General features: G+C 41.8%; 2 protein-coding genes, 1 long non-coding RNA gene and 1 other non-coding gene across 8 annotated transcripts in view; 2 read left to right on the top strand and 2 right to left on the bottom strand.

Moving 5' to 3' along the window:
• The window catches only part of NPHP1 (nephrocystin 1), a 59,221-nt gene extending 53,928 nt beyond the window's left edge, over positions 1–5,293 (bottom strand). Inside the window, exons 1-2 of one of the 5 annotated variants that reach the window (XM_019445542.2) lie at positions 5,050–5,293; positions 1,830–1,903 (exon numbers count right to left, since the gene is read on the bottom strand). In XM_019445542.2, coding sequence (XP_019301087.2) covers positions 1,830–1,903; positions 5,050–5,118 — 143 coding nt within the window. In that variant the 5' untranslated portion in view covers positions 5,119–5,293. The remainder of the gene's footprint in view (positions 1–1,829; positions 1,904–5,049) is intronic. The other 4 variants (XM_019445534.2, XM_019445515.2, XM_019445507.2 and 1 more) reach the window with 4 other exon arrangements.
• A 2,303-nt stretch (positions 5,294–7,596) lies between these two features.
• On the top strand, positions 7,597–7,700 carry LOC128773724 (U6 spliceosomal RNA). The gene has a single exon (XR_008418158.1). It is a non-coding gene; the product is annotated as a U6 spliceosomal RNA (small nuclear RNA).
• A 3,475-nt stretch (positions 7,701–11,175) lies between these two features.
• On the bottom strand, positions 11,176–12,193 carry MTLN (mitoregulin). The gene is made up of 2 exons (XM_053890960.1): positions 11,854–12,193; positions 11,176–11,276 (listed from the first exon to the last, which is right to left on the bottom strand). The coding sequence occupies exon 1, from the start codon at positions 12,158–12,160 to the stop codon at positions 11,990–11,992; it is 171 nt and encodes a 56-aa protein (XP_053746935.1). The 5' UTR covers positions 12,161–12,193; the 3' UTR covers positions 11,176–11,276; positions 11,854–11,989.
• Positions 12,194–12,198: 5 nt separating this feature from the next.
• On the top strand, positions 12,199–13,705 carry LOC109257349 (uncharacterized). The gene is made up of 2 exons (XR_008418022.1): positions 12,199–12,306; positions 13,393–13,705. It is a non-coding gene; the product is annotated as an uncharacterized LOC109257349 (long non-coding RNA).
• Positions 13,706–14,608: the final 903 nt, after the last annotated feature.

Below are 14,608 nucleotides of genomic sequence, written 5' to 3'. Positions count from 1 at the left end.
GACTATTTATAGTTACTTGGGTTTAAAAATAATTATCAGTTGGGGCACGTGGGTGGCTCAGTCAGTTAAGCCTCCGACTTCAGCTCAGGTCATGATCTAGTGGTTCATGAGTTCCAGTCCCACCTTGGGCTCTGTGCTGACAGCTCACAGCCTGGAGCCTGCTTCACATTCTATGTCTCCCTCTTTCTCTGCCCCTCCCCAACTCATGCTGTGTCTCTTTCTCAAAAATAAACATTAAAAAAAATTATTATTATTAGTTTATTAAAATAAAATTTAAAAACCCAGTCTTCCCTGGGACTTCAAATTCAGCCTATAAATCTTATTCTATTTTAAAATCTAGTAGGGGTGCCCAGGTGGCTCAGTTGGTAAAGCGTTTGACTTCAGCTCAGGTCATGATCTCAGGTCACAAACCCATGGCTTGTGGGTTCGAGCCCCGCATCAGGCTGTGTGCTGAGAGCTAAGAGCCTGGAGCCTGCTTCGGATTCTGTGTCCCTTTCTCGCTCTGCCCCTCCCCTGGTCGTGTTCTGTCTTTCTCTCTCTCTCAAGAATAAATAAATAAATACAAATTTAAAAAAAACATTAAAAAAAAGTAGATACTATATAAGTTTAAAAAATAAAATAAAATCTAGTAAAGCAAGTATTATCAGCTTCACTTTTTCTTTATTATTTGATTAATTCAATTTGAACTAAACAATCTTAATTAATATAGTTAATTAAATTCCCTTCAACATTTTAAAATTCATTTTATTTTGCTTTTAAGAACTTTGAATGCCTGAATTAAGTAAAACTTTTCAAATGATTCAATGAATCCTTTAATAAAATGAATTTCATGTTCTTTTGAATGTTATACACACTTCTAAATACCCAAAATATACACATTATCTTAATGACGTCCTAAAATTGAATACAAAAGTATCAATAGTCTAATTTGACCTAGTTCATCATGTCTATGTAATGTTAAACTTGATTTAATTTTCAATTCCTCCAGGGTTAAAAGAAAAAGTCAGAATAAAACAAAAAACACCCAAGAGAACAGTTTTCCCATGTCAAGGGAGTTAAGGTCATTATCCTAAGCAAGGTGGGATTCCTTAATAGAATTTTCTGACCAGGTCCCAGGAGGCTACAGGAGGCCAAGGATCTACCATAATTCTGCCTCAGTCACTATCTTGAATCTGAGCAGTTTTTATAGCTGCTGTGCAACCTTAATCCATTACTCAGATTTAGGTTAGTTTTTCTAGATCCAAGTTATACCATGATCTAATTCTTCATTTGATTGCCTGCATCTCCACTGAGACTGCAGGGAATTTCTCTCTGACTTGAGTGAATTCTGCCTTTCTCAGTGGTCTTCAAACATTTTTACGGCCTGCCCACTTTAATGTCTTACAGCAAAGTAATGTCAGACGTATTAACAAAACCCTGTGAACAAAACCCTGTGAACCCTCACCTATATTAATAAGTATCTCATGGTATGATTGTGAAAATTAATCAAGAAAAAGGTTTTAGAGTGTGGACCACACTGCTTGGTCCGTACAGAGTACAGAATAAATGTAAGTTGCTGCTTTTTAACAAGTGTAATTCTCTATTTAATCTTACCATTCCAATATCTACACCTGGGAGATACAGATACTTGCAAGAAATATTTTTAAATACGTTTTGGAAAATTTCATTAGTTATGACCCCAGTATTATTTCCCATTATTATTTTGACTTTTGAGACACTGTACAATAAAGGAGTGAAAGAACACGTCAAACAATTTCTATGCTATAAATCCTGCCCAGTGAAATGTAAGTGTGGTTTCTGGAAAGCTTATATAATTTAGTGGGTTTTACCTTTGGTAAATATCTCGCCTTTTACTGGCTTCTAGAGCTTCTTTCAATTGACTCTCAGAAAGCAAGCCATCAACCTACAATAAACAGAGACTGTTAGATTATATTGCTAAATACCGTATGACCTCAGGAAATAAAATTTTAATTCTTTGTTCCCAAGATCTCACAATGAACACTTTTAAACATATAATGAAGTTGAAAAAATTTCACAGTGACTCCCCATATACCCCTACCTAGATTCTACCATTAATATTTTACTATACCTTTTGATCAATCCATCTAATTTTTTAATGTATTTGAAAGCAAATTGCAGTCATGAATACACTACCTCATAAATGATGTACCACAGGCATCGCTAACTAGAGTTCAAGGTTTGGTATAAAACTTACATATAAAATCTTAAATATACATTTGCTGAGTTTTGGCAAATGCATACACTCAGGTAACTCTAACCCCTATCAATACACAGAAAATTACCATTACCCCAGAAAGTTCTCAGAAAGGATGTATTCTCTTGTGTCACCCTTTCACACGGCGTGTTTTTGAGATACTGCCATATTGTATCATTAGTTTATTCCTTTGTTGCTCAATAGTATTGTATGACTATGCCACAAGTTTGCTTATCCTCATTCTTCTACCTTACACCTTGACTTAGTATTTTCTCAACACCTTGTGTACCTTTGCCAATGTACCCACAAAAGAGGCACAGATTTCTTTCGGGTTCTTTTCTAAAGATGACGCGGGGAAGGCAAAGTGGATGCAAGAAGAGAACTTCAAATTCACTAGCTTCTTCTCTCCTCCTCCTATTTTGCATCTGAGTGTTAGTTACGAAATGCATAGCTGGTGACAGAGTCAGTGCTAACAGGCATGACCCAGATGGGCTCTTGATTACTTGTCCATGGACATCAAGTTGGAAATCTGTTCATGTTTTGCATCAGGTGTCCTCTGTGGAGACAGATCTTCCCTATCAAAGAGTCCTTCCCAGACACTCGGGCTATCAGAAGACTCCTGAGCTAAGTCTTCTCTAGGGTCACTAATCTTTGTAATTGTTTTGTTTGTAATTTGTCTTTGTTTTAGTAATAATTTTTTGTAATCTACTTCTGAAACTTTCCTGGTTCTCCCAAGACCTCACTAAATTTAAAATCAGATACAGAAACATAGTAAGCATCTAGCCAGGGCTCAGTTTAAGTCAAAGCCTCATCAAGTTTTATTTCCACCAGAAGAGCATGTTGCTTTTATTGTACGACTGTAAGCCCAAAAGTCACTTATATCCATCAAATCTTTTGTCCTTTTTTTAATTTTTATTTTTTAAAGCTCATTTATTTATTTCGAGAGAGCGAGAGCAGGGGTGGGGCAGAGACAGAAGGAGAGAGAATCCCAAGCAGGCTTCGCACTGTCAGCGCAGAACCCCATGTGGGGCTTGATCTCACGAAGTGTGAGATCATGACCTGAGCCCAAAACCAAGAGTCAGATGGTTAACCAACTGAGCCACCCAGGCACCCCTCTTTTGTACTTTTTAAATGGGAATCCACAGCACCTGGGTGGCTCAGTCGGCTAAGCGTCCAACTTCAGCTCAGGTCACGATCTCACAGTTCGTGGGTTCGAGCCCCGCGTCGGGCTCTGTGCTGACAGCTCAGAGCCCGGAGCCTGTTTCAGATTCTGTGTCTCCCTCTCTCTCTGACCCTCCCCCATTCATGCTCTATCTCTCTCTGTCTCAAAAATAAATAAATGTTAAAAAAAAAAAATTAAAAAAAAAAATAAATGGGAGTCCACAACTGGACCAAATATGAGCACTCAGTAAATCTCTTATCTGTCAAAGATTAGAAAATAATTCTATTCAGTAACAGATCAAATGAAAAAAAAAGTAAAATTATCAAAGCAAAATAAGAATTTTAGAAAATAACAAACCATTAATTACTACTTACTTTTTTTCTTATTTTTTAAAGTTATGCACATTTGGTGTAAAAATTATGAAAATATCAAAAAGTATGAAGAGAAACAAAGGGGAGGGGCAGAAAGAGAGAGAGAATCCCAAGCAGGCTCTGCACTGTCAGCTCAGAGCCCTATGTGAGGCTTGAACTCACAAACCATGAGATCATGACCTGAGCGGAAATCAAGAGTAGGACGCTTAACTGACTGAGCCACCCAGATGGCCCTTCTTCAATCTTTTTTCTATATGTATTATACTTAAAATAATTCTACTGAAATACTGTATATTCAATTTTATATTTGATATTTTTTCTAACTTGACATTTTATCACAAATATTCTAACACACTAAAATCTTTTAACAAAATTTTAATCATACTATTTTATCCCATCATAAGTTATTTACCCATTCCCCTATTACTGATCATTTAAGTGATATCCAGTCTAAGGAACACCGTGATGGATACTTTTATACATCAATTTCTGTCCCAATCTTTTTATTATTATGTATGGCAAGTCCCTGGAAATGTAATTTCCCAGCCTAGGAGCATGAATATTTGCCACATCTTGTCAAATTGCTTTCCAGAAATGTTGTACTTTATACTCTAGAGCAGTGTATATAAGTGCCTGTTTCATCACACCCTCCCCAGTACTGACTATCGTGATTTTTTAAAAATGTTTGATATTTTATTTACAGTTATGTTATTTTTTAAGTTAACTTCTCTCATGTTTATGGCTTCCCTGTATTTCTTCTTCAGTTCATGTCCTTCACTCATTTGTCGGAACCTAATATTTTCCTTACATATTAGGTCTATTCTTTAACATCTATTTCGTTTTGAGTTCATGTGACGCAAAAACGGCTTCCACTGGAAAAAGGCTCAAAGGTAAGGAGGCATGGAGAGTGGAGGAAAGCGATGGGCGCAGAGATACTTGGAAATGGTTATTGTTACGTTTAACTTTGGAAGCGAGGTTGGTTAAGGGAGTTACTATGTTGGAGAGTGGTTAAGGGAGTCATTAGGCTGGAGACTGAGATGTGAGGGGCAGGGGTAAGGCGCTTAGTCGATGGTCAAGATTTTCGGGAGGTTCAGCTTCCGGGGGTTGGACTAGGAGCAAGAGGGGTTAGAATCGGGGTTTCGCTTCAGGATGTTGGGGTGGAGGAGGGAGCGCTACAACTCGGGAAAGTAAGCGGGTTGGGGTAGGCTGCCAGGATTAAGGTACACCCCAGATCTCGCCCGCCACTAGAACCCAGGCTGCCTCGTGGTGCCCAGGCCCCCGGCTGGACAGCCAGACGCTACCTGTAGCTTCAGTTCCTGAGTGCGGCGCTGCAGGGCCTGCAGAGGATTACGCGGCCGCCTAGCCAGCATCTCCCTCGCCTCTGCTCCGGGCGCCCTCCCGGTCGCCAGGGAAACCACGGCGGCGGGTGGGCCGGTGACGCAATCACGGCGCGCCCGCCTCTCAGCCCTGGAACCCGCAGGCGAGTGGAGGAGGGAGGTGGAGGTCGTGCCCTGTCGCAGTAGCCACCCCTCCGCGCCGCAGGTCCTGGGCTCTCAGGTCAGGCCCGGTGCCCAGTAGTTCTCTTTTGCCGGCCAGTTCCACAGGACGTGGGTGGAGGTGGGGGAGAATGCTCCACGGCGTCGGAAACTACATGTCCCACAATACCTCAGTGTTACCACGCCAATGCTGTTGGGGGTGTCGGTGTAACGGCATTTGTTCTCTCATAACCAGTTTTGCTGAACTAATCTTAAGGTATAATTTAAGCGTCATAAACTCTTAAATTAACAGCAAGGGTAGCTTTCCTATGTGGCCTACACTGTCACATCAAAGGACAGGTTTTATATTCTTCGCCGTTTGGGGCGTTGCTGGTTTCATTTCACCTTAGTGTTGCACGTTATCACGTTGTCCATCCTGAGTTCTGTGAGGATGGTGATTTTGTCTGTCCTACAGCAGGGACGCGAGCGAATATTATGATCTCCATTTTACTCCTCCTCTCAGAGAGATTGTAATAACATTTCCCCAGATGGTTCTGAATCCTTTAAGTCCAGTTCCCAAACTTTGCACTAACTACACCGAGTACAAATGATGACATGAGCTCACTTTGCAAAGGATGAACTTCACTAATATAAATGAATGCTCTTCTGTACGACGAACAAGTTGATTCCACAGGTCCAGCTACTATGCTACTTATTTGTGTACTTTTTTTTTCAAATATACCTAGAGAGAAATGACAAGTGCCCACCTCACTGAATTTTCACATTGAACCCACCTTCAGGTAACATCACCCATATAAGGATGCCGAACATTACCAGAACCCTAGGTAGTTCTCCCTTCCTAATCCCTACCCACCTCCACTGCCTATGTCCAAAGTAAACACTATACTAACTTGTAACAAAAATTTGTTTTGCCTCTTTGGAACTGTCCAGTGTAATCATGCATTGTGTACTGGCATCCTGGTGGGCTTTTTTCACTCAACATGTTATTTGTGAGATGCATCTGTATCATCATGTGTAGTTGTAATTTGTTCAGTTCTTTTGCTCTCTGGTATTTTATTATGTGATACTCTTAATATACTCATTCATTCCACTGTGGCTGGACATGTGGGTAGTTTCCAGTTTAGGGCTATTATAAACAATGCTATTACATACATATATACGTAGTACAAACAAGTATACAGTGCTCGGCCACAGGGCATGCTTTATGTTCAGCTTTAGTAGATCCTGCCTATTTTCCCAAAGTTGTACTAATTTACTCCGTACCTATATGAGTTGTTGTTCTTCATATCTTGACAATAATTTGGTATGATCTGCTTTTTTGTAGCTCATGTCTTTAGTTTGAGTTAACTTCTGCATTATGGCTCATGATACTTAAAAATTCACATAAATGGCCCAACGTAGTATCTTCATTAAAAAGATTTGTAACAGTTGGGAATGCAAGCTGGTGCAGCCACTCTGGAAAACAGTATGGAGGTTCCTCAAAAAACTAAAAATGGAACTACCCTACGACCCAGCAATTGCACTACTAGGCATTTATCCACGGGATACAGGTGTGCTGTTTCGCAGGGACACATGCACCCCCGTGTTTATAGCAGCGCTATCGACAATAGCCAAAGTGTGGAAAGAGCCCAAATGTCCATCGATGGATGAATGGATAAAGAAGTTGTGGTATATATATATATATATATGTACACACACACACACACACACACACACACACACACACACACACACAATGGAGTATTACTCAGCAATCAAAAAGAATGACATCTCGGGGCGCCTGGGTGGCTCAGTCGGTTGAGCATCCGACTTCAGCTCAGGTCATGATCTCACGGCTGGTGAGTTCGAGCCCCGCGTCGGGCTCTGTGCTGACAGCTCAGATCCTGGAGCCTGCTTCGGATTCTGTGTCTCCCTCTCTCTTTGCCCCTAACCCACTCGCATTCTCTGTCTCTCTCAAAAATAAATAAACATTAAAAAAAAAAAAAAAGAATGAAATCTTGCCATTTGCAACTACGTGGATGGAACTGGCAGGTATCATGCTAAGTGAAATGAGTCAGAGAAAAAAATCATATGATTCACACCTATGAGGACTTTAAGAGACAAAACAGATGAACATAAGGGAAGGGAAACAAAAATAATATAAAAACAGGGAGGGGGACAACACAGAAGAGACTCATAAATATGGAGAACAAACTGAGGGTTACGGGAGGGGTTGTGGGAGGGGAGATGGGCTAAATGGGGAAGGGGCACTAGGGAATCTACTCCTGAAATCATTGTTGCACTATATGCTAACTGATTTGGATGTAAATTAAAAAAAATAAAAAATAAAATTAAAAAAAAAGATTTGTAACAGTGCTCACGTGGGCAGCTCGTACACTAAAACTGAAACCGTAAGGAGATTAGTATGGCCTCTGTGCAAGGATGACAGGCAAATTCCTGAAGCGTTCTATATTTAAAAACATTGTTTTTAATATTTATTTATTTTTGAGAGAGAGAGTGAGAGACTAAGCACAAGCAGGGGAGGGGCAGAGAGAGGGAGGTTTAGAATCCGAAGCAGGCTCCAGGATCTGAGCTGTCAGCACAGAGCCAGACGCAGGGCTCAAACCCGAGAACTGTGAGATCAGGACCTGAGCCAAAGTTAGACACTTAACCAACTGAGCCACCCAGGTGCCCCCTGAAGCGTTCTGTGTGAAAACAAACGAACAAAAAAACAGGTTTATCACAACAAATGAGAAAGGAGTGCTATTGTAAGAGGTAAGCAAAATCCATCATTTATGAAATCCTTATTTAAATATGTATGTATAAATTAGAAAAAAATATTGTAGATCAGATCTATAAGGATTTCCATATTTTAAATGGAAAAGTTACAGTCATGAATATGGTATAATTCTATGTTGGTAAAAATAAACAAATAAACCCCCTACATGTGTGTATATGTATGAGCGATGAGGAAGGATGCAAAAAAGCTGATTACTCTTATTCATCTCAAGTGGAAAGATGACTGATTTTATCCATTTTGTACTATATTCAGAGTTATAACCATTTATTCCTTTAAGTCCTGGATCAGCATCATCAACATCATCTAGGAGCTTGTTAGAAATGCATATTCTCGGGGCGCCTGGGTGGCGCAGTCGGTTAAGCGTCCGACTTCAGCCAGGTCACGATCTCGCGGTCCGTGAGTTCGAGCCCCGCGTCAGGCTCTGGGCTGATGGCTCGGAGCCTGGAGCCTGTTTCCGATTCTGTGTCTCCCTCTCTCTCTGCCCCTCCCCCGTTCATGCTCTGTCTCTCTCTGTCCCAAAAATAAATAAAAAACGTTGAAAAAAAATTAAAAAAAAAAAAAAAAAGAAATGCATATTCTCAAAAAAGAAAAAATGCATGTTCTCAGGCCCCATCACAGACCTACAGATTCAGAACCTATGTTTTAATAATACCTCAGTGTTTCATGTGCACTTTCAACGTTGAGAAATACTATTTTTTTTTTAATGTTTTATTTATTTTTGAGACAGAGAGAGACAGAGCATGAACGGGGGAGGGGCAGCGAGAGAGGGAGACACAGAATCGGAAGCAGGCTCCAGGCTCTGAGCCATCAGCCCAGAGCCCGACACGGGGCTCGAACTCACGGACCGCAAGATCGTGACCTGAGCCGAAGTCGGCCGCTTAACCGACTGAGCCACCCAGGCGCCCCAAGAGAAATACTATTTCAATAGTATTTAGTGTGCTATAAGGGATGAGAGTACTCAGCTGCCTTCTTTTTCATAAATTTACGTTTCTTTTGATTTGTGATGCTCAGCATAGTCACATTAACAGTCTTTGCTTCTCTCTTGCCATTATGAAAATCAAAGTAACCTAAAACACGAAAGGTTGGTAGTAAGGTTTGCAAAACCAAAGCAAAGCATGATGACTATTTCTCCTGAGAACAAGCTATTTTGTAAAACTCACTATGATTTTCTTCCAACTCTGTTAAAATGAATATTAACTTTGTATTGCTACCTCACAGGAGACACTGAAAACGTATTCAATGGCTTTTGAGAGGCTCATTATGTACAGTTAGCAGAACTAAGTAGTTAGGGATCCGCTAATGAGAGATTACAGCAGAGGACAGAGAAAGTTGCCTACTTCAGGACCGTAAGACAATCCACCTCAAATAAAAGTGTCAAATATTTATGAGCACCTTGGTGCAAAGCGCTGGTTAGACCTGTGGTACAAGATGTTTAAGGCACTGGCCTCAAAGAGCTTATGAGCTAGGGTGGTGGACTAGAATCATGAAGCTGTACCAACTACCAAAGATTGTCATGGAAGTGCCACCTGGCATGCAGAATTTCCTGCCAAGTGAACCGTACACATGGGATTTGAGTTCTCGAGTAAGATTACCAGTGAAAACACCCACTACACACTTGAAAGGGTGAAGCTGGAAATAAAAGGATCAGGTAGGATAGAAATACCTTAGAGAGGGTTCTGCTTGGATGTGTCCATTAAGCCTGGGGACTGGCTTGGAAACCAAAGGGAAAGGATAGAGCAGAGGCCCAAGGATTGAAGTTTCAGGAACTTGAAGCAGTAGTAAAAGTTTGGGAACGTGGGTAATTTTATGTTATTAGGGAAGTATGGCAAGAATAATTTCCAGGGAGAAACTGGCATTATCAAATACTCTGGAGGTGAAAATTAAAAATTCATAAATGGCCGTTCGATAACAATGGCTCTGGAGCATGCAGAGGGCAGACTCCAGGAATTTAATGGGCAAAGCATTTAGGAAGTGATAGTAGGCCATTTTTTCTAATTAGCAAATGATGGGGCCAACCAAAGATTTTTTTTCCAAAGTCAAGATCTGTGCAGGTTTATAAAAAGAATTTGGAAAGCAGGGATAGACTGCAGGTGCTAGAAATACACTGTGTCCTAGAGAACAAGGAAGGGGGCTGAGAGATGCAGAATTCAACAGAGGCCAAAGAGGAGTCAGCCTTGGAAGCGATGTGTGCATCTTCTCTTGTGAGAAAGGAAAAGCCAATGAGATAAAGCCTCCAAACCAGTGGTTTTGAACCACTGCTGGGCATCACAATCACTTGGCGAGCTTTAAAAAGCCCAATGCTCAGGCATACCCCAAACTACATAAATGGAAATCTGTGGCATGCTGAAATTTTTAAGGCTCTCTAGATGATTATATTGTGCAGCCCTTTTGAAAACCACTGCCCTTCAACAGAGCTATTGAGAGGAAGAACAATGAGGGAATTCTAGCCTAATGGCCTCTATCTTCTCATATGGTTGAGAAGCAAACTGCAGGCCAGATGGGATAAGCTCTAAGAACCAACATTTTAGTCTTTGTGTTCACAGAAGGAAAATAAGAGTTGGAAGTAATAAAGCATGATGGCTCCAGTAAAATGGAACAAAAAAATAAAAAATAAAAAATAAAAGCTTTGTGTGGAAACTTGTTTGAATTTTCTTATGTTAATGTGCTGAGACACAAAATTAATCTTTGTAAGAATGAGCAAGGACAGTGTTATAGAAAACACCTCTTGCAAATTAAAAATAGACAAGGCCTTAGTCACTCTTGATTTTTAGATAACAGTTGGAATTTATCACTAAGCTCTAGTCAAGAGGGGGTTTCCTTTAATGTATATAACACAGTAACACATAAATGAAGTGTTTACCAATAAAAATTGGAGTATGTTGTCACTCTCATAAGTGCAAAAGTCTTACATACATCATCCTTAACTCAGTTATTTTTACACAGTCCCTTGCTTTACTGCACAGGTCCAAGGACTCCTCATGGTCCCTGGGCCAACTCTCCTTTGCAGTTGTACCAAGGAATTGCCATATATTCCTTAAAAAAGATTATCTGCTCAAAACACTAACAGATGAGTTTTGAGAATCCCGATCTTTTGATGCAGTGAACTGCTTGCCAGGCAAGATACTACTTTTCCTTGTGATAAAAGATTCAAAGAGGTTTAAGAATTTTTTTTATTTTGAAAATAAAATTGACTCATAAAGTGCAACGAGAAATTAGATCTGTCCAGTGTTCTGTATCCATCTTCGACAAACTGCTGGAAACAGAAGAGAAAAACAATTAGAAATATATAATCGTTAACTTAAAATTATTGTCTTGTGGAGTTAAACTATGAGATCTGATGTTACAGATAAGAAAATCTGCATAGCTCTGATGAAAAAGCTACCACTAGATGCAAGGCTCCTAACTTCCAGGCCAGTGCTCTTTCCACTTTACCAGGCTAAGAACCAAAGAATTCAGACTGGAGATTACAAAACATGAATGCAAAGATACACCAAGATCTACCAAGGATACTATTGAAAAGAATGACATGGGGGAAAGGAGGTGGCCGGCATACCCCCACGATCCGTTTTCTTTTTTCCTTTCCTTCTTTCCAGTAGCTTACTTTCCAGAAGTTTAATGTCAAGGTGCAACGATACTGCACGTGGTAAGGCATGCCCACTAAAGGCACGCAGTGAACTAAACTACGACCCCACAGTGTACGTTTTTTGGGGGAAAAGAAAACCTCCTCTCTCTGGTGTCTGTGGGAGAGAGTCACCTCCTATATGGTATCCACAGGCGCTCCTGACCCACGATATCCGCCCGTCCCCGACATCTCCGCTTAGTCTCCGTACCGTCAGTACCGCTCACCGACTCCATCAAGAGCAAGGCGCTGCAGAGTGTGTACGGAGACCGCAGGTCACGTGTCGGAGCCCCGCCGGAGGCCCCGCCAGCGCAAGGCGAGGTGGGCGCGCGGGCGCGCGCGGGGTCTCAGGCCAAGTCCAGCTTCTTCTGAGTCACCGCCAGCTTGTCCTGCAGCCTCCGCTTCCTCCAGTCCAGGTAGCGCCTCCGCAGCCGGTTCGCCTGCCAGCCCACGAGCACTCCAGACGCGAAGGCCACCAGCACAGACAACTGCAGCGTCCGCTCGGACACATTCGCCATGGCAGCCGGCGGCGTGCAGCCTGACCTACGGCGCGGCGGCGGGGTCAAACCGGCGGAGCGCAGGGTGGTGCGTGCGCAGCGCGCCCTGCGGCGCCTTCGCTCAGAGCTCACGCCTTCTGGCTCGCCTTCTCTGGTTTGGCCGGCCTGTGGGCGTCCCCTCCTTCCCTCCTCGGGCCCTCTACAGTAGTTATTGTTTGGCGTTAGTCAGATAAGTCAGATATTGTCTTGCCTTATTAGCTAACTTTGATGGTGTGTCTTTCCAAACTTATTGTAAGCCCAACACCTCTTTGTATTTTCTCTAGGCGGGGGAATGCGAGCCGCATACGTAACACTCCATTAACTGGTAACGCATTAAAAAAAAAAAAAAGAAAAAGAGACGAAAATTATTTTAATAATATGATTTGTTTAGCCCAATATATACAGGATGTTATCATTTCAACCTGTAATCAACATAAAAATTATTAATGAGATATTTTTTTGTACTCAGTCTTTGAAATTTGATGTAGATGTTGTAATTAACAGCGCATCTCAATTTGAACGCTAAAGTTTCAGGGGAAATACTTGGTCAGTATCCAGATTTCATAAAAGTTAGTTGAAAAAGATATATATACTCAGGTTGTTCCAAAGAGACATAAAAATTTCTCCAATAACTGAGTTGAGTATCAGTTTTTAAATTTAATTAAAAAATGAAAAAAAAGTGTTTATTTATTTTTGAAAGAGAGTGAGCACAAGCTGGGGAAGGATAGAGAGAGAGAGGGAGACACAGAATCTGAAGCAGGCTCCAGGCTCTGAGCTTTTAGCACAGAGCCCATAGTGGAGCTCAAACCCATAAACTATGAGATCATGACCTGAGCCGAAGTCGGATGCTTAACTGACTGAGCCACCCAGAGGCCCCTAAATTCATTAAAGTTTTAAAGAAGTTCAAAGTTCACTTCTTCTGTCACACTAGTCACATATGTATTGGACAGCGAGTTCTAGAGGGCCCTGCTATGCCAGAACTAGTAGTGGGTCAGAATTGCTGGCATGGTGAAAAAATTCTAATGATAGAAGTCATTCTGGTGGACAGACCCTAAGGTGACCCCCAATGCCTTTGTGTAATTTCTTCTCAAGTGTGGGACCTGTGACTTGCTTCTACCTAACAGAATAAAGCAAAGGTGCTGGGATGTCACTCCTGGGATTCCTTTATGGTGTATAACACTTCTTTTTAACAGACTGATGACTCTCCTTACCAGCTTGATGATGAATGTGAACATGTTGAAGAAGCTCATATAGCAAAGGACTGCAGGTGGCCTCTAGGAACATCAGGATGCCCCCAGCCCCCAGCTGGCAAAAAGATGGAGCCTTCAGTTCTACAGCCCAAGGAAATTAACTGCCCTGTCAACCTGAATAAGCTTGGCAGCAGGATCTTCCCCGGTTCCACCCCCAAAGTAAGAACACACCCTGGCTGACATCTTGATTGTAGACTTTCGAGAACCCAACAGAGGACCCATGTGGCTGGGCTCCTAACCCATGGAAAGTTGATATTATAAATGTGTGTTGTTTTAAGTTGCTAGGTTTGTGGTAATTTGTTACACAGCAATAGAAAACTAATGCGGTCAGGAAAGGGAGACCAGCCCGTGGAGCCTGAACTCGTTAGATTGGGGCCGGACTGACCTCACGTCTCTATTGATAACCAGCAAGTGGACTTTCATACCCGAGGCAGAACACATCTTGGCAGAGAGATGTTAAAGACAGTATCGGGTCCAATGTGAACTCACATCTGCCGTGCTTAATGTTCATTTATTTGGCAAATATGTATGGAATGCTGCAGGAGGCATTGGGAATGTGGAAGTGGCTACAGCACGACTTCCCTCAGCTTAGTGCAGGGTGAAAGATGGGGAAAAAATTAAGACACATTATGATGAATTGGAATATTTAGTAAGTATGTAGCTGAGACTTAAAAAAAGAAAACCCTCAGAAAGACTCTTTCTCGTTATAGTCCATCCAATCTGTCAACCAGTTCTGTTGGTCACATTTTCAAAATATGGGCAGAATTCAACCACTTCTCACCACGTCTCCCTTCACTGCTACCATTTGTTTCAAGCTGCCGTCATCTCCTACCTGAGTTACTGCAATAGCCCTCATCAGGTTGCTGTGCTTCTGTCGCTTTCCACCACATTCTATTCTCAGTGAAACAGCCAGAGCGAACCTTGGAGATCAGAAGTCGGATCATCTCCCTCTTCTGCTCAAACCGTGCAGTGGCCAGAGCCCTGGCAGTGGTCCCCAGAGCTGTCTGCATGATCAGTTCCTCCCCATCCCTTCCCCATCACCCGTGTGCTCATGGTTTCTTGTGCTCGCCTGGCATACTCCTACCTAAGAATATTCGCATGGGCAGTCCCCCTGCCTGACACGCTCTTCTCCCAGATGCCTGCATAACTAACTTCCTCACCCCTTTTAGGTTCTTGTCAA

This window comes from Panthera pardus, unplaced genomic scaffold (genome assembly GCF_024362965.1).
Source record: "Panthera pardus isolate Hobbes unplaced genomic scaffold, ASM2436296v1 HiC_scaffold_26, whole genome shotgun sequence".
NCBI lineage: Eukaryota > Metazoa > Chordata > Mammalia > Carnivora > Felidae > Panthera > Panthera pardus.
Note: the sequence above shows the minus strand (reverse complement) of the source record. Positions and strands in the feature narration are given on the sequence as shown.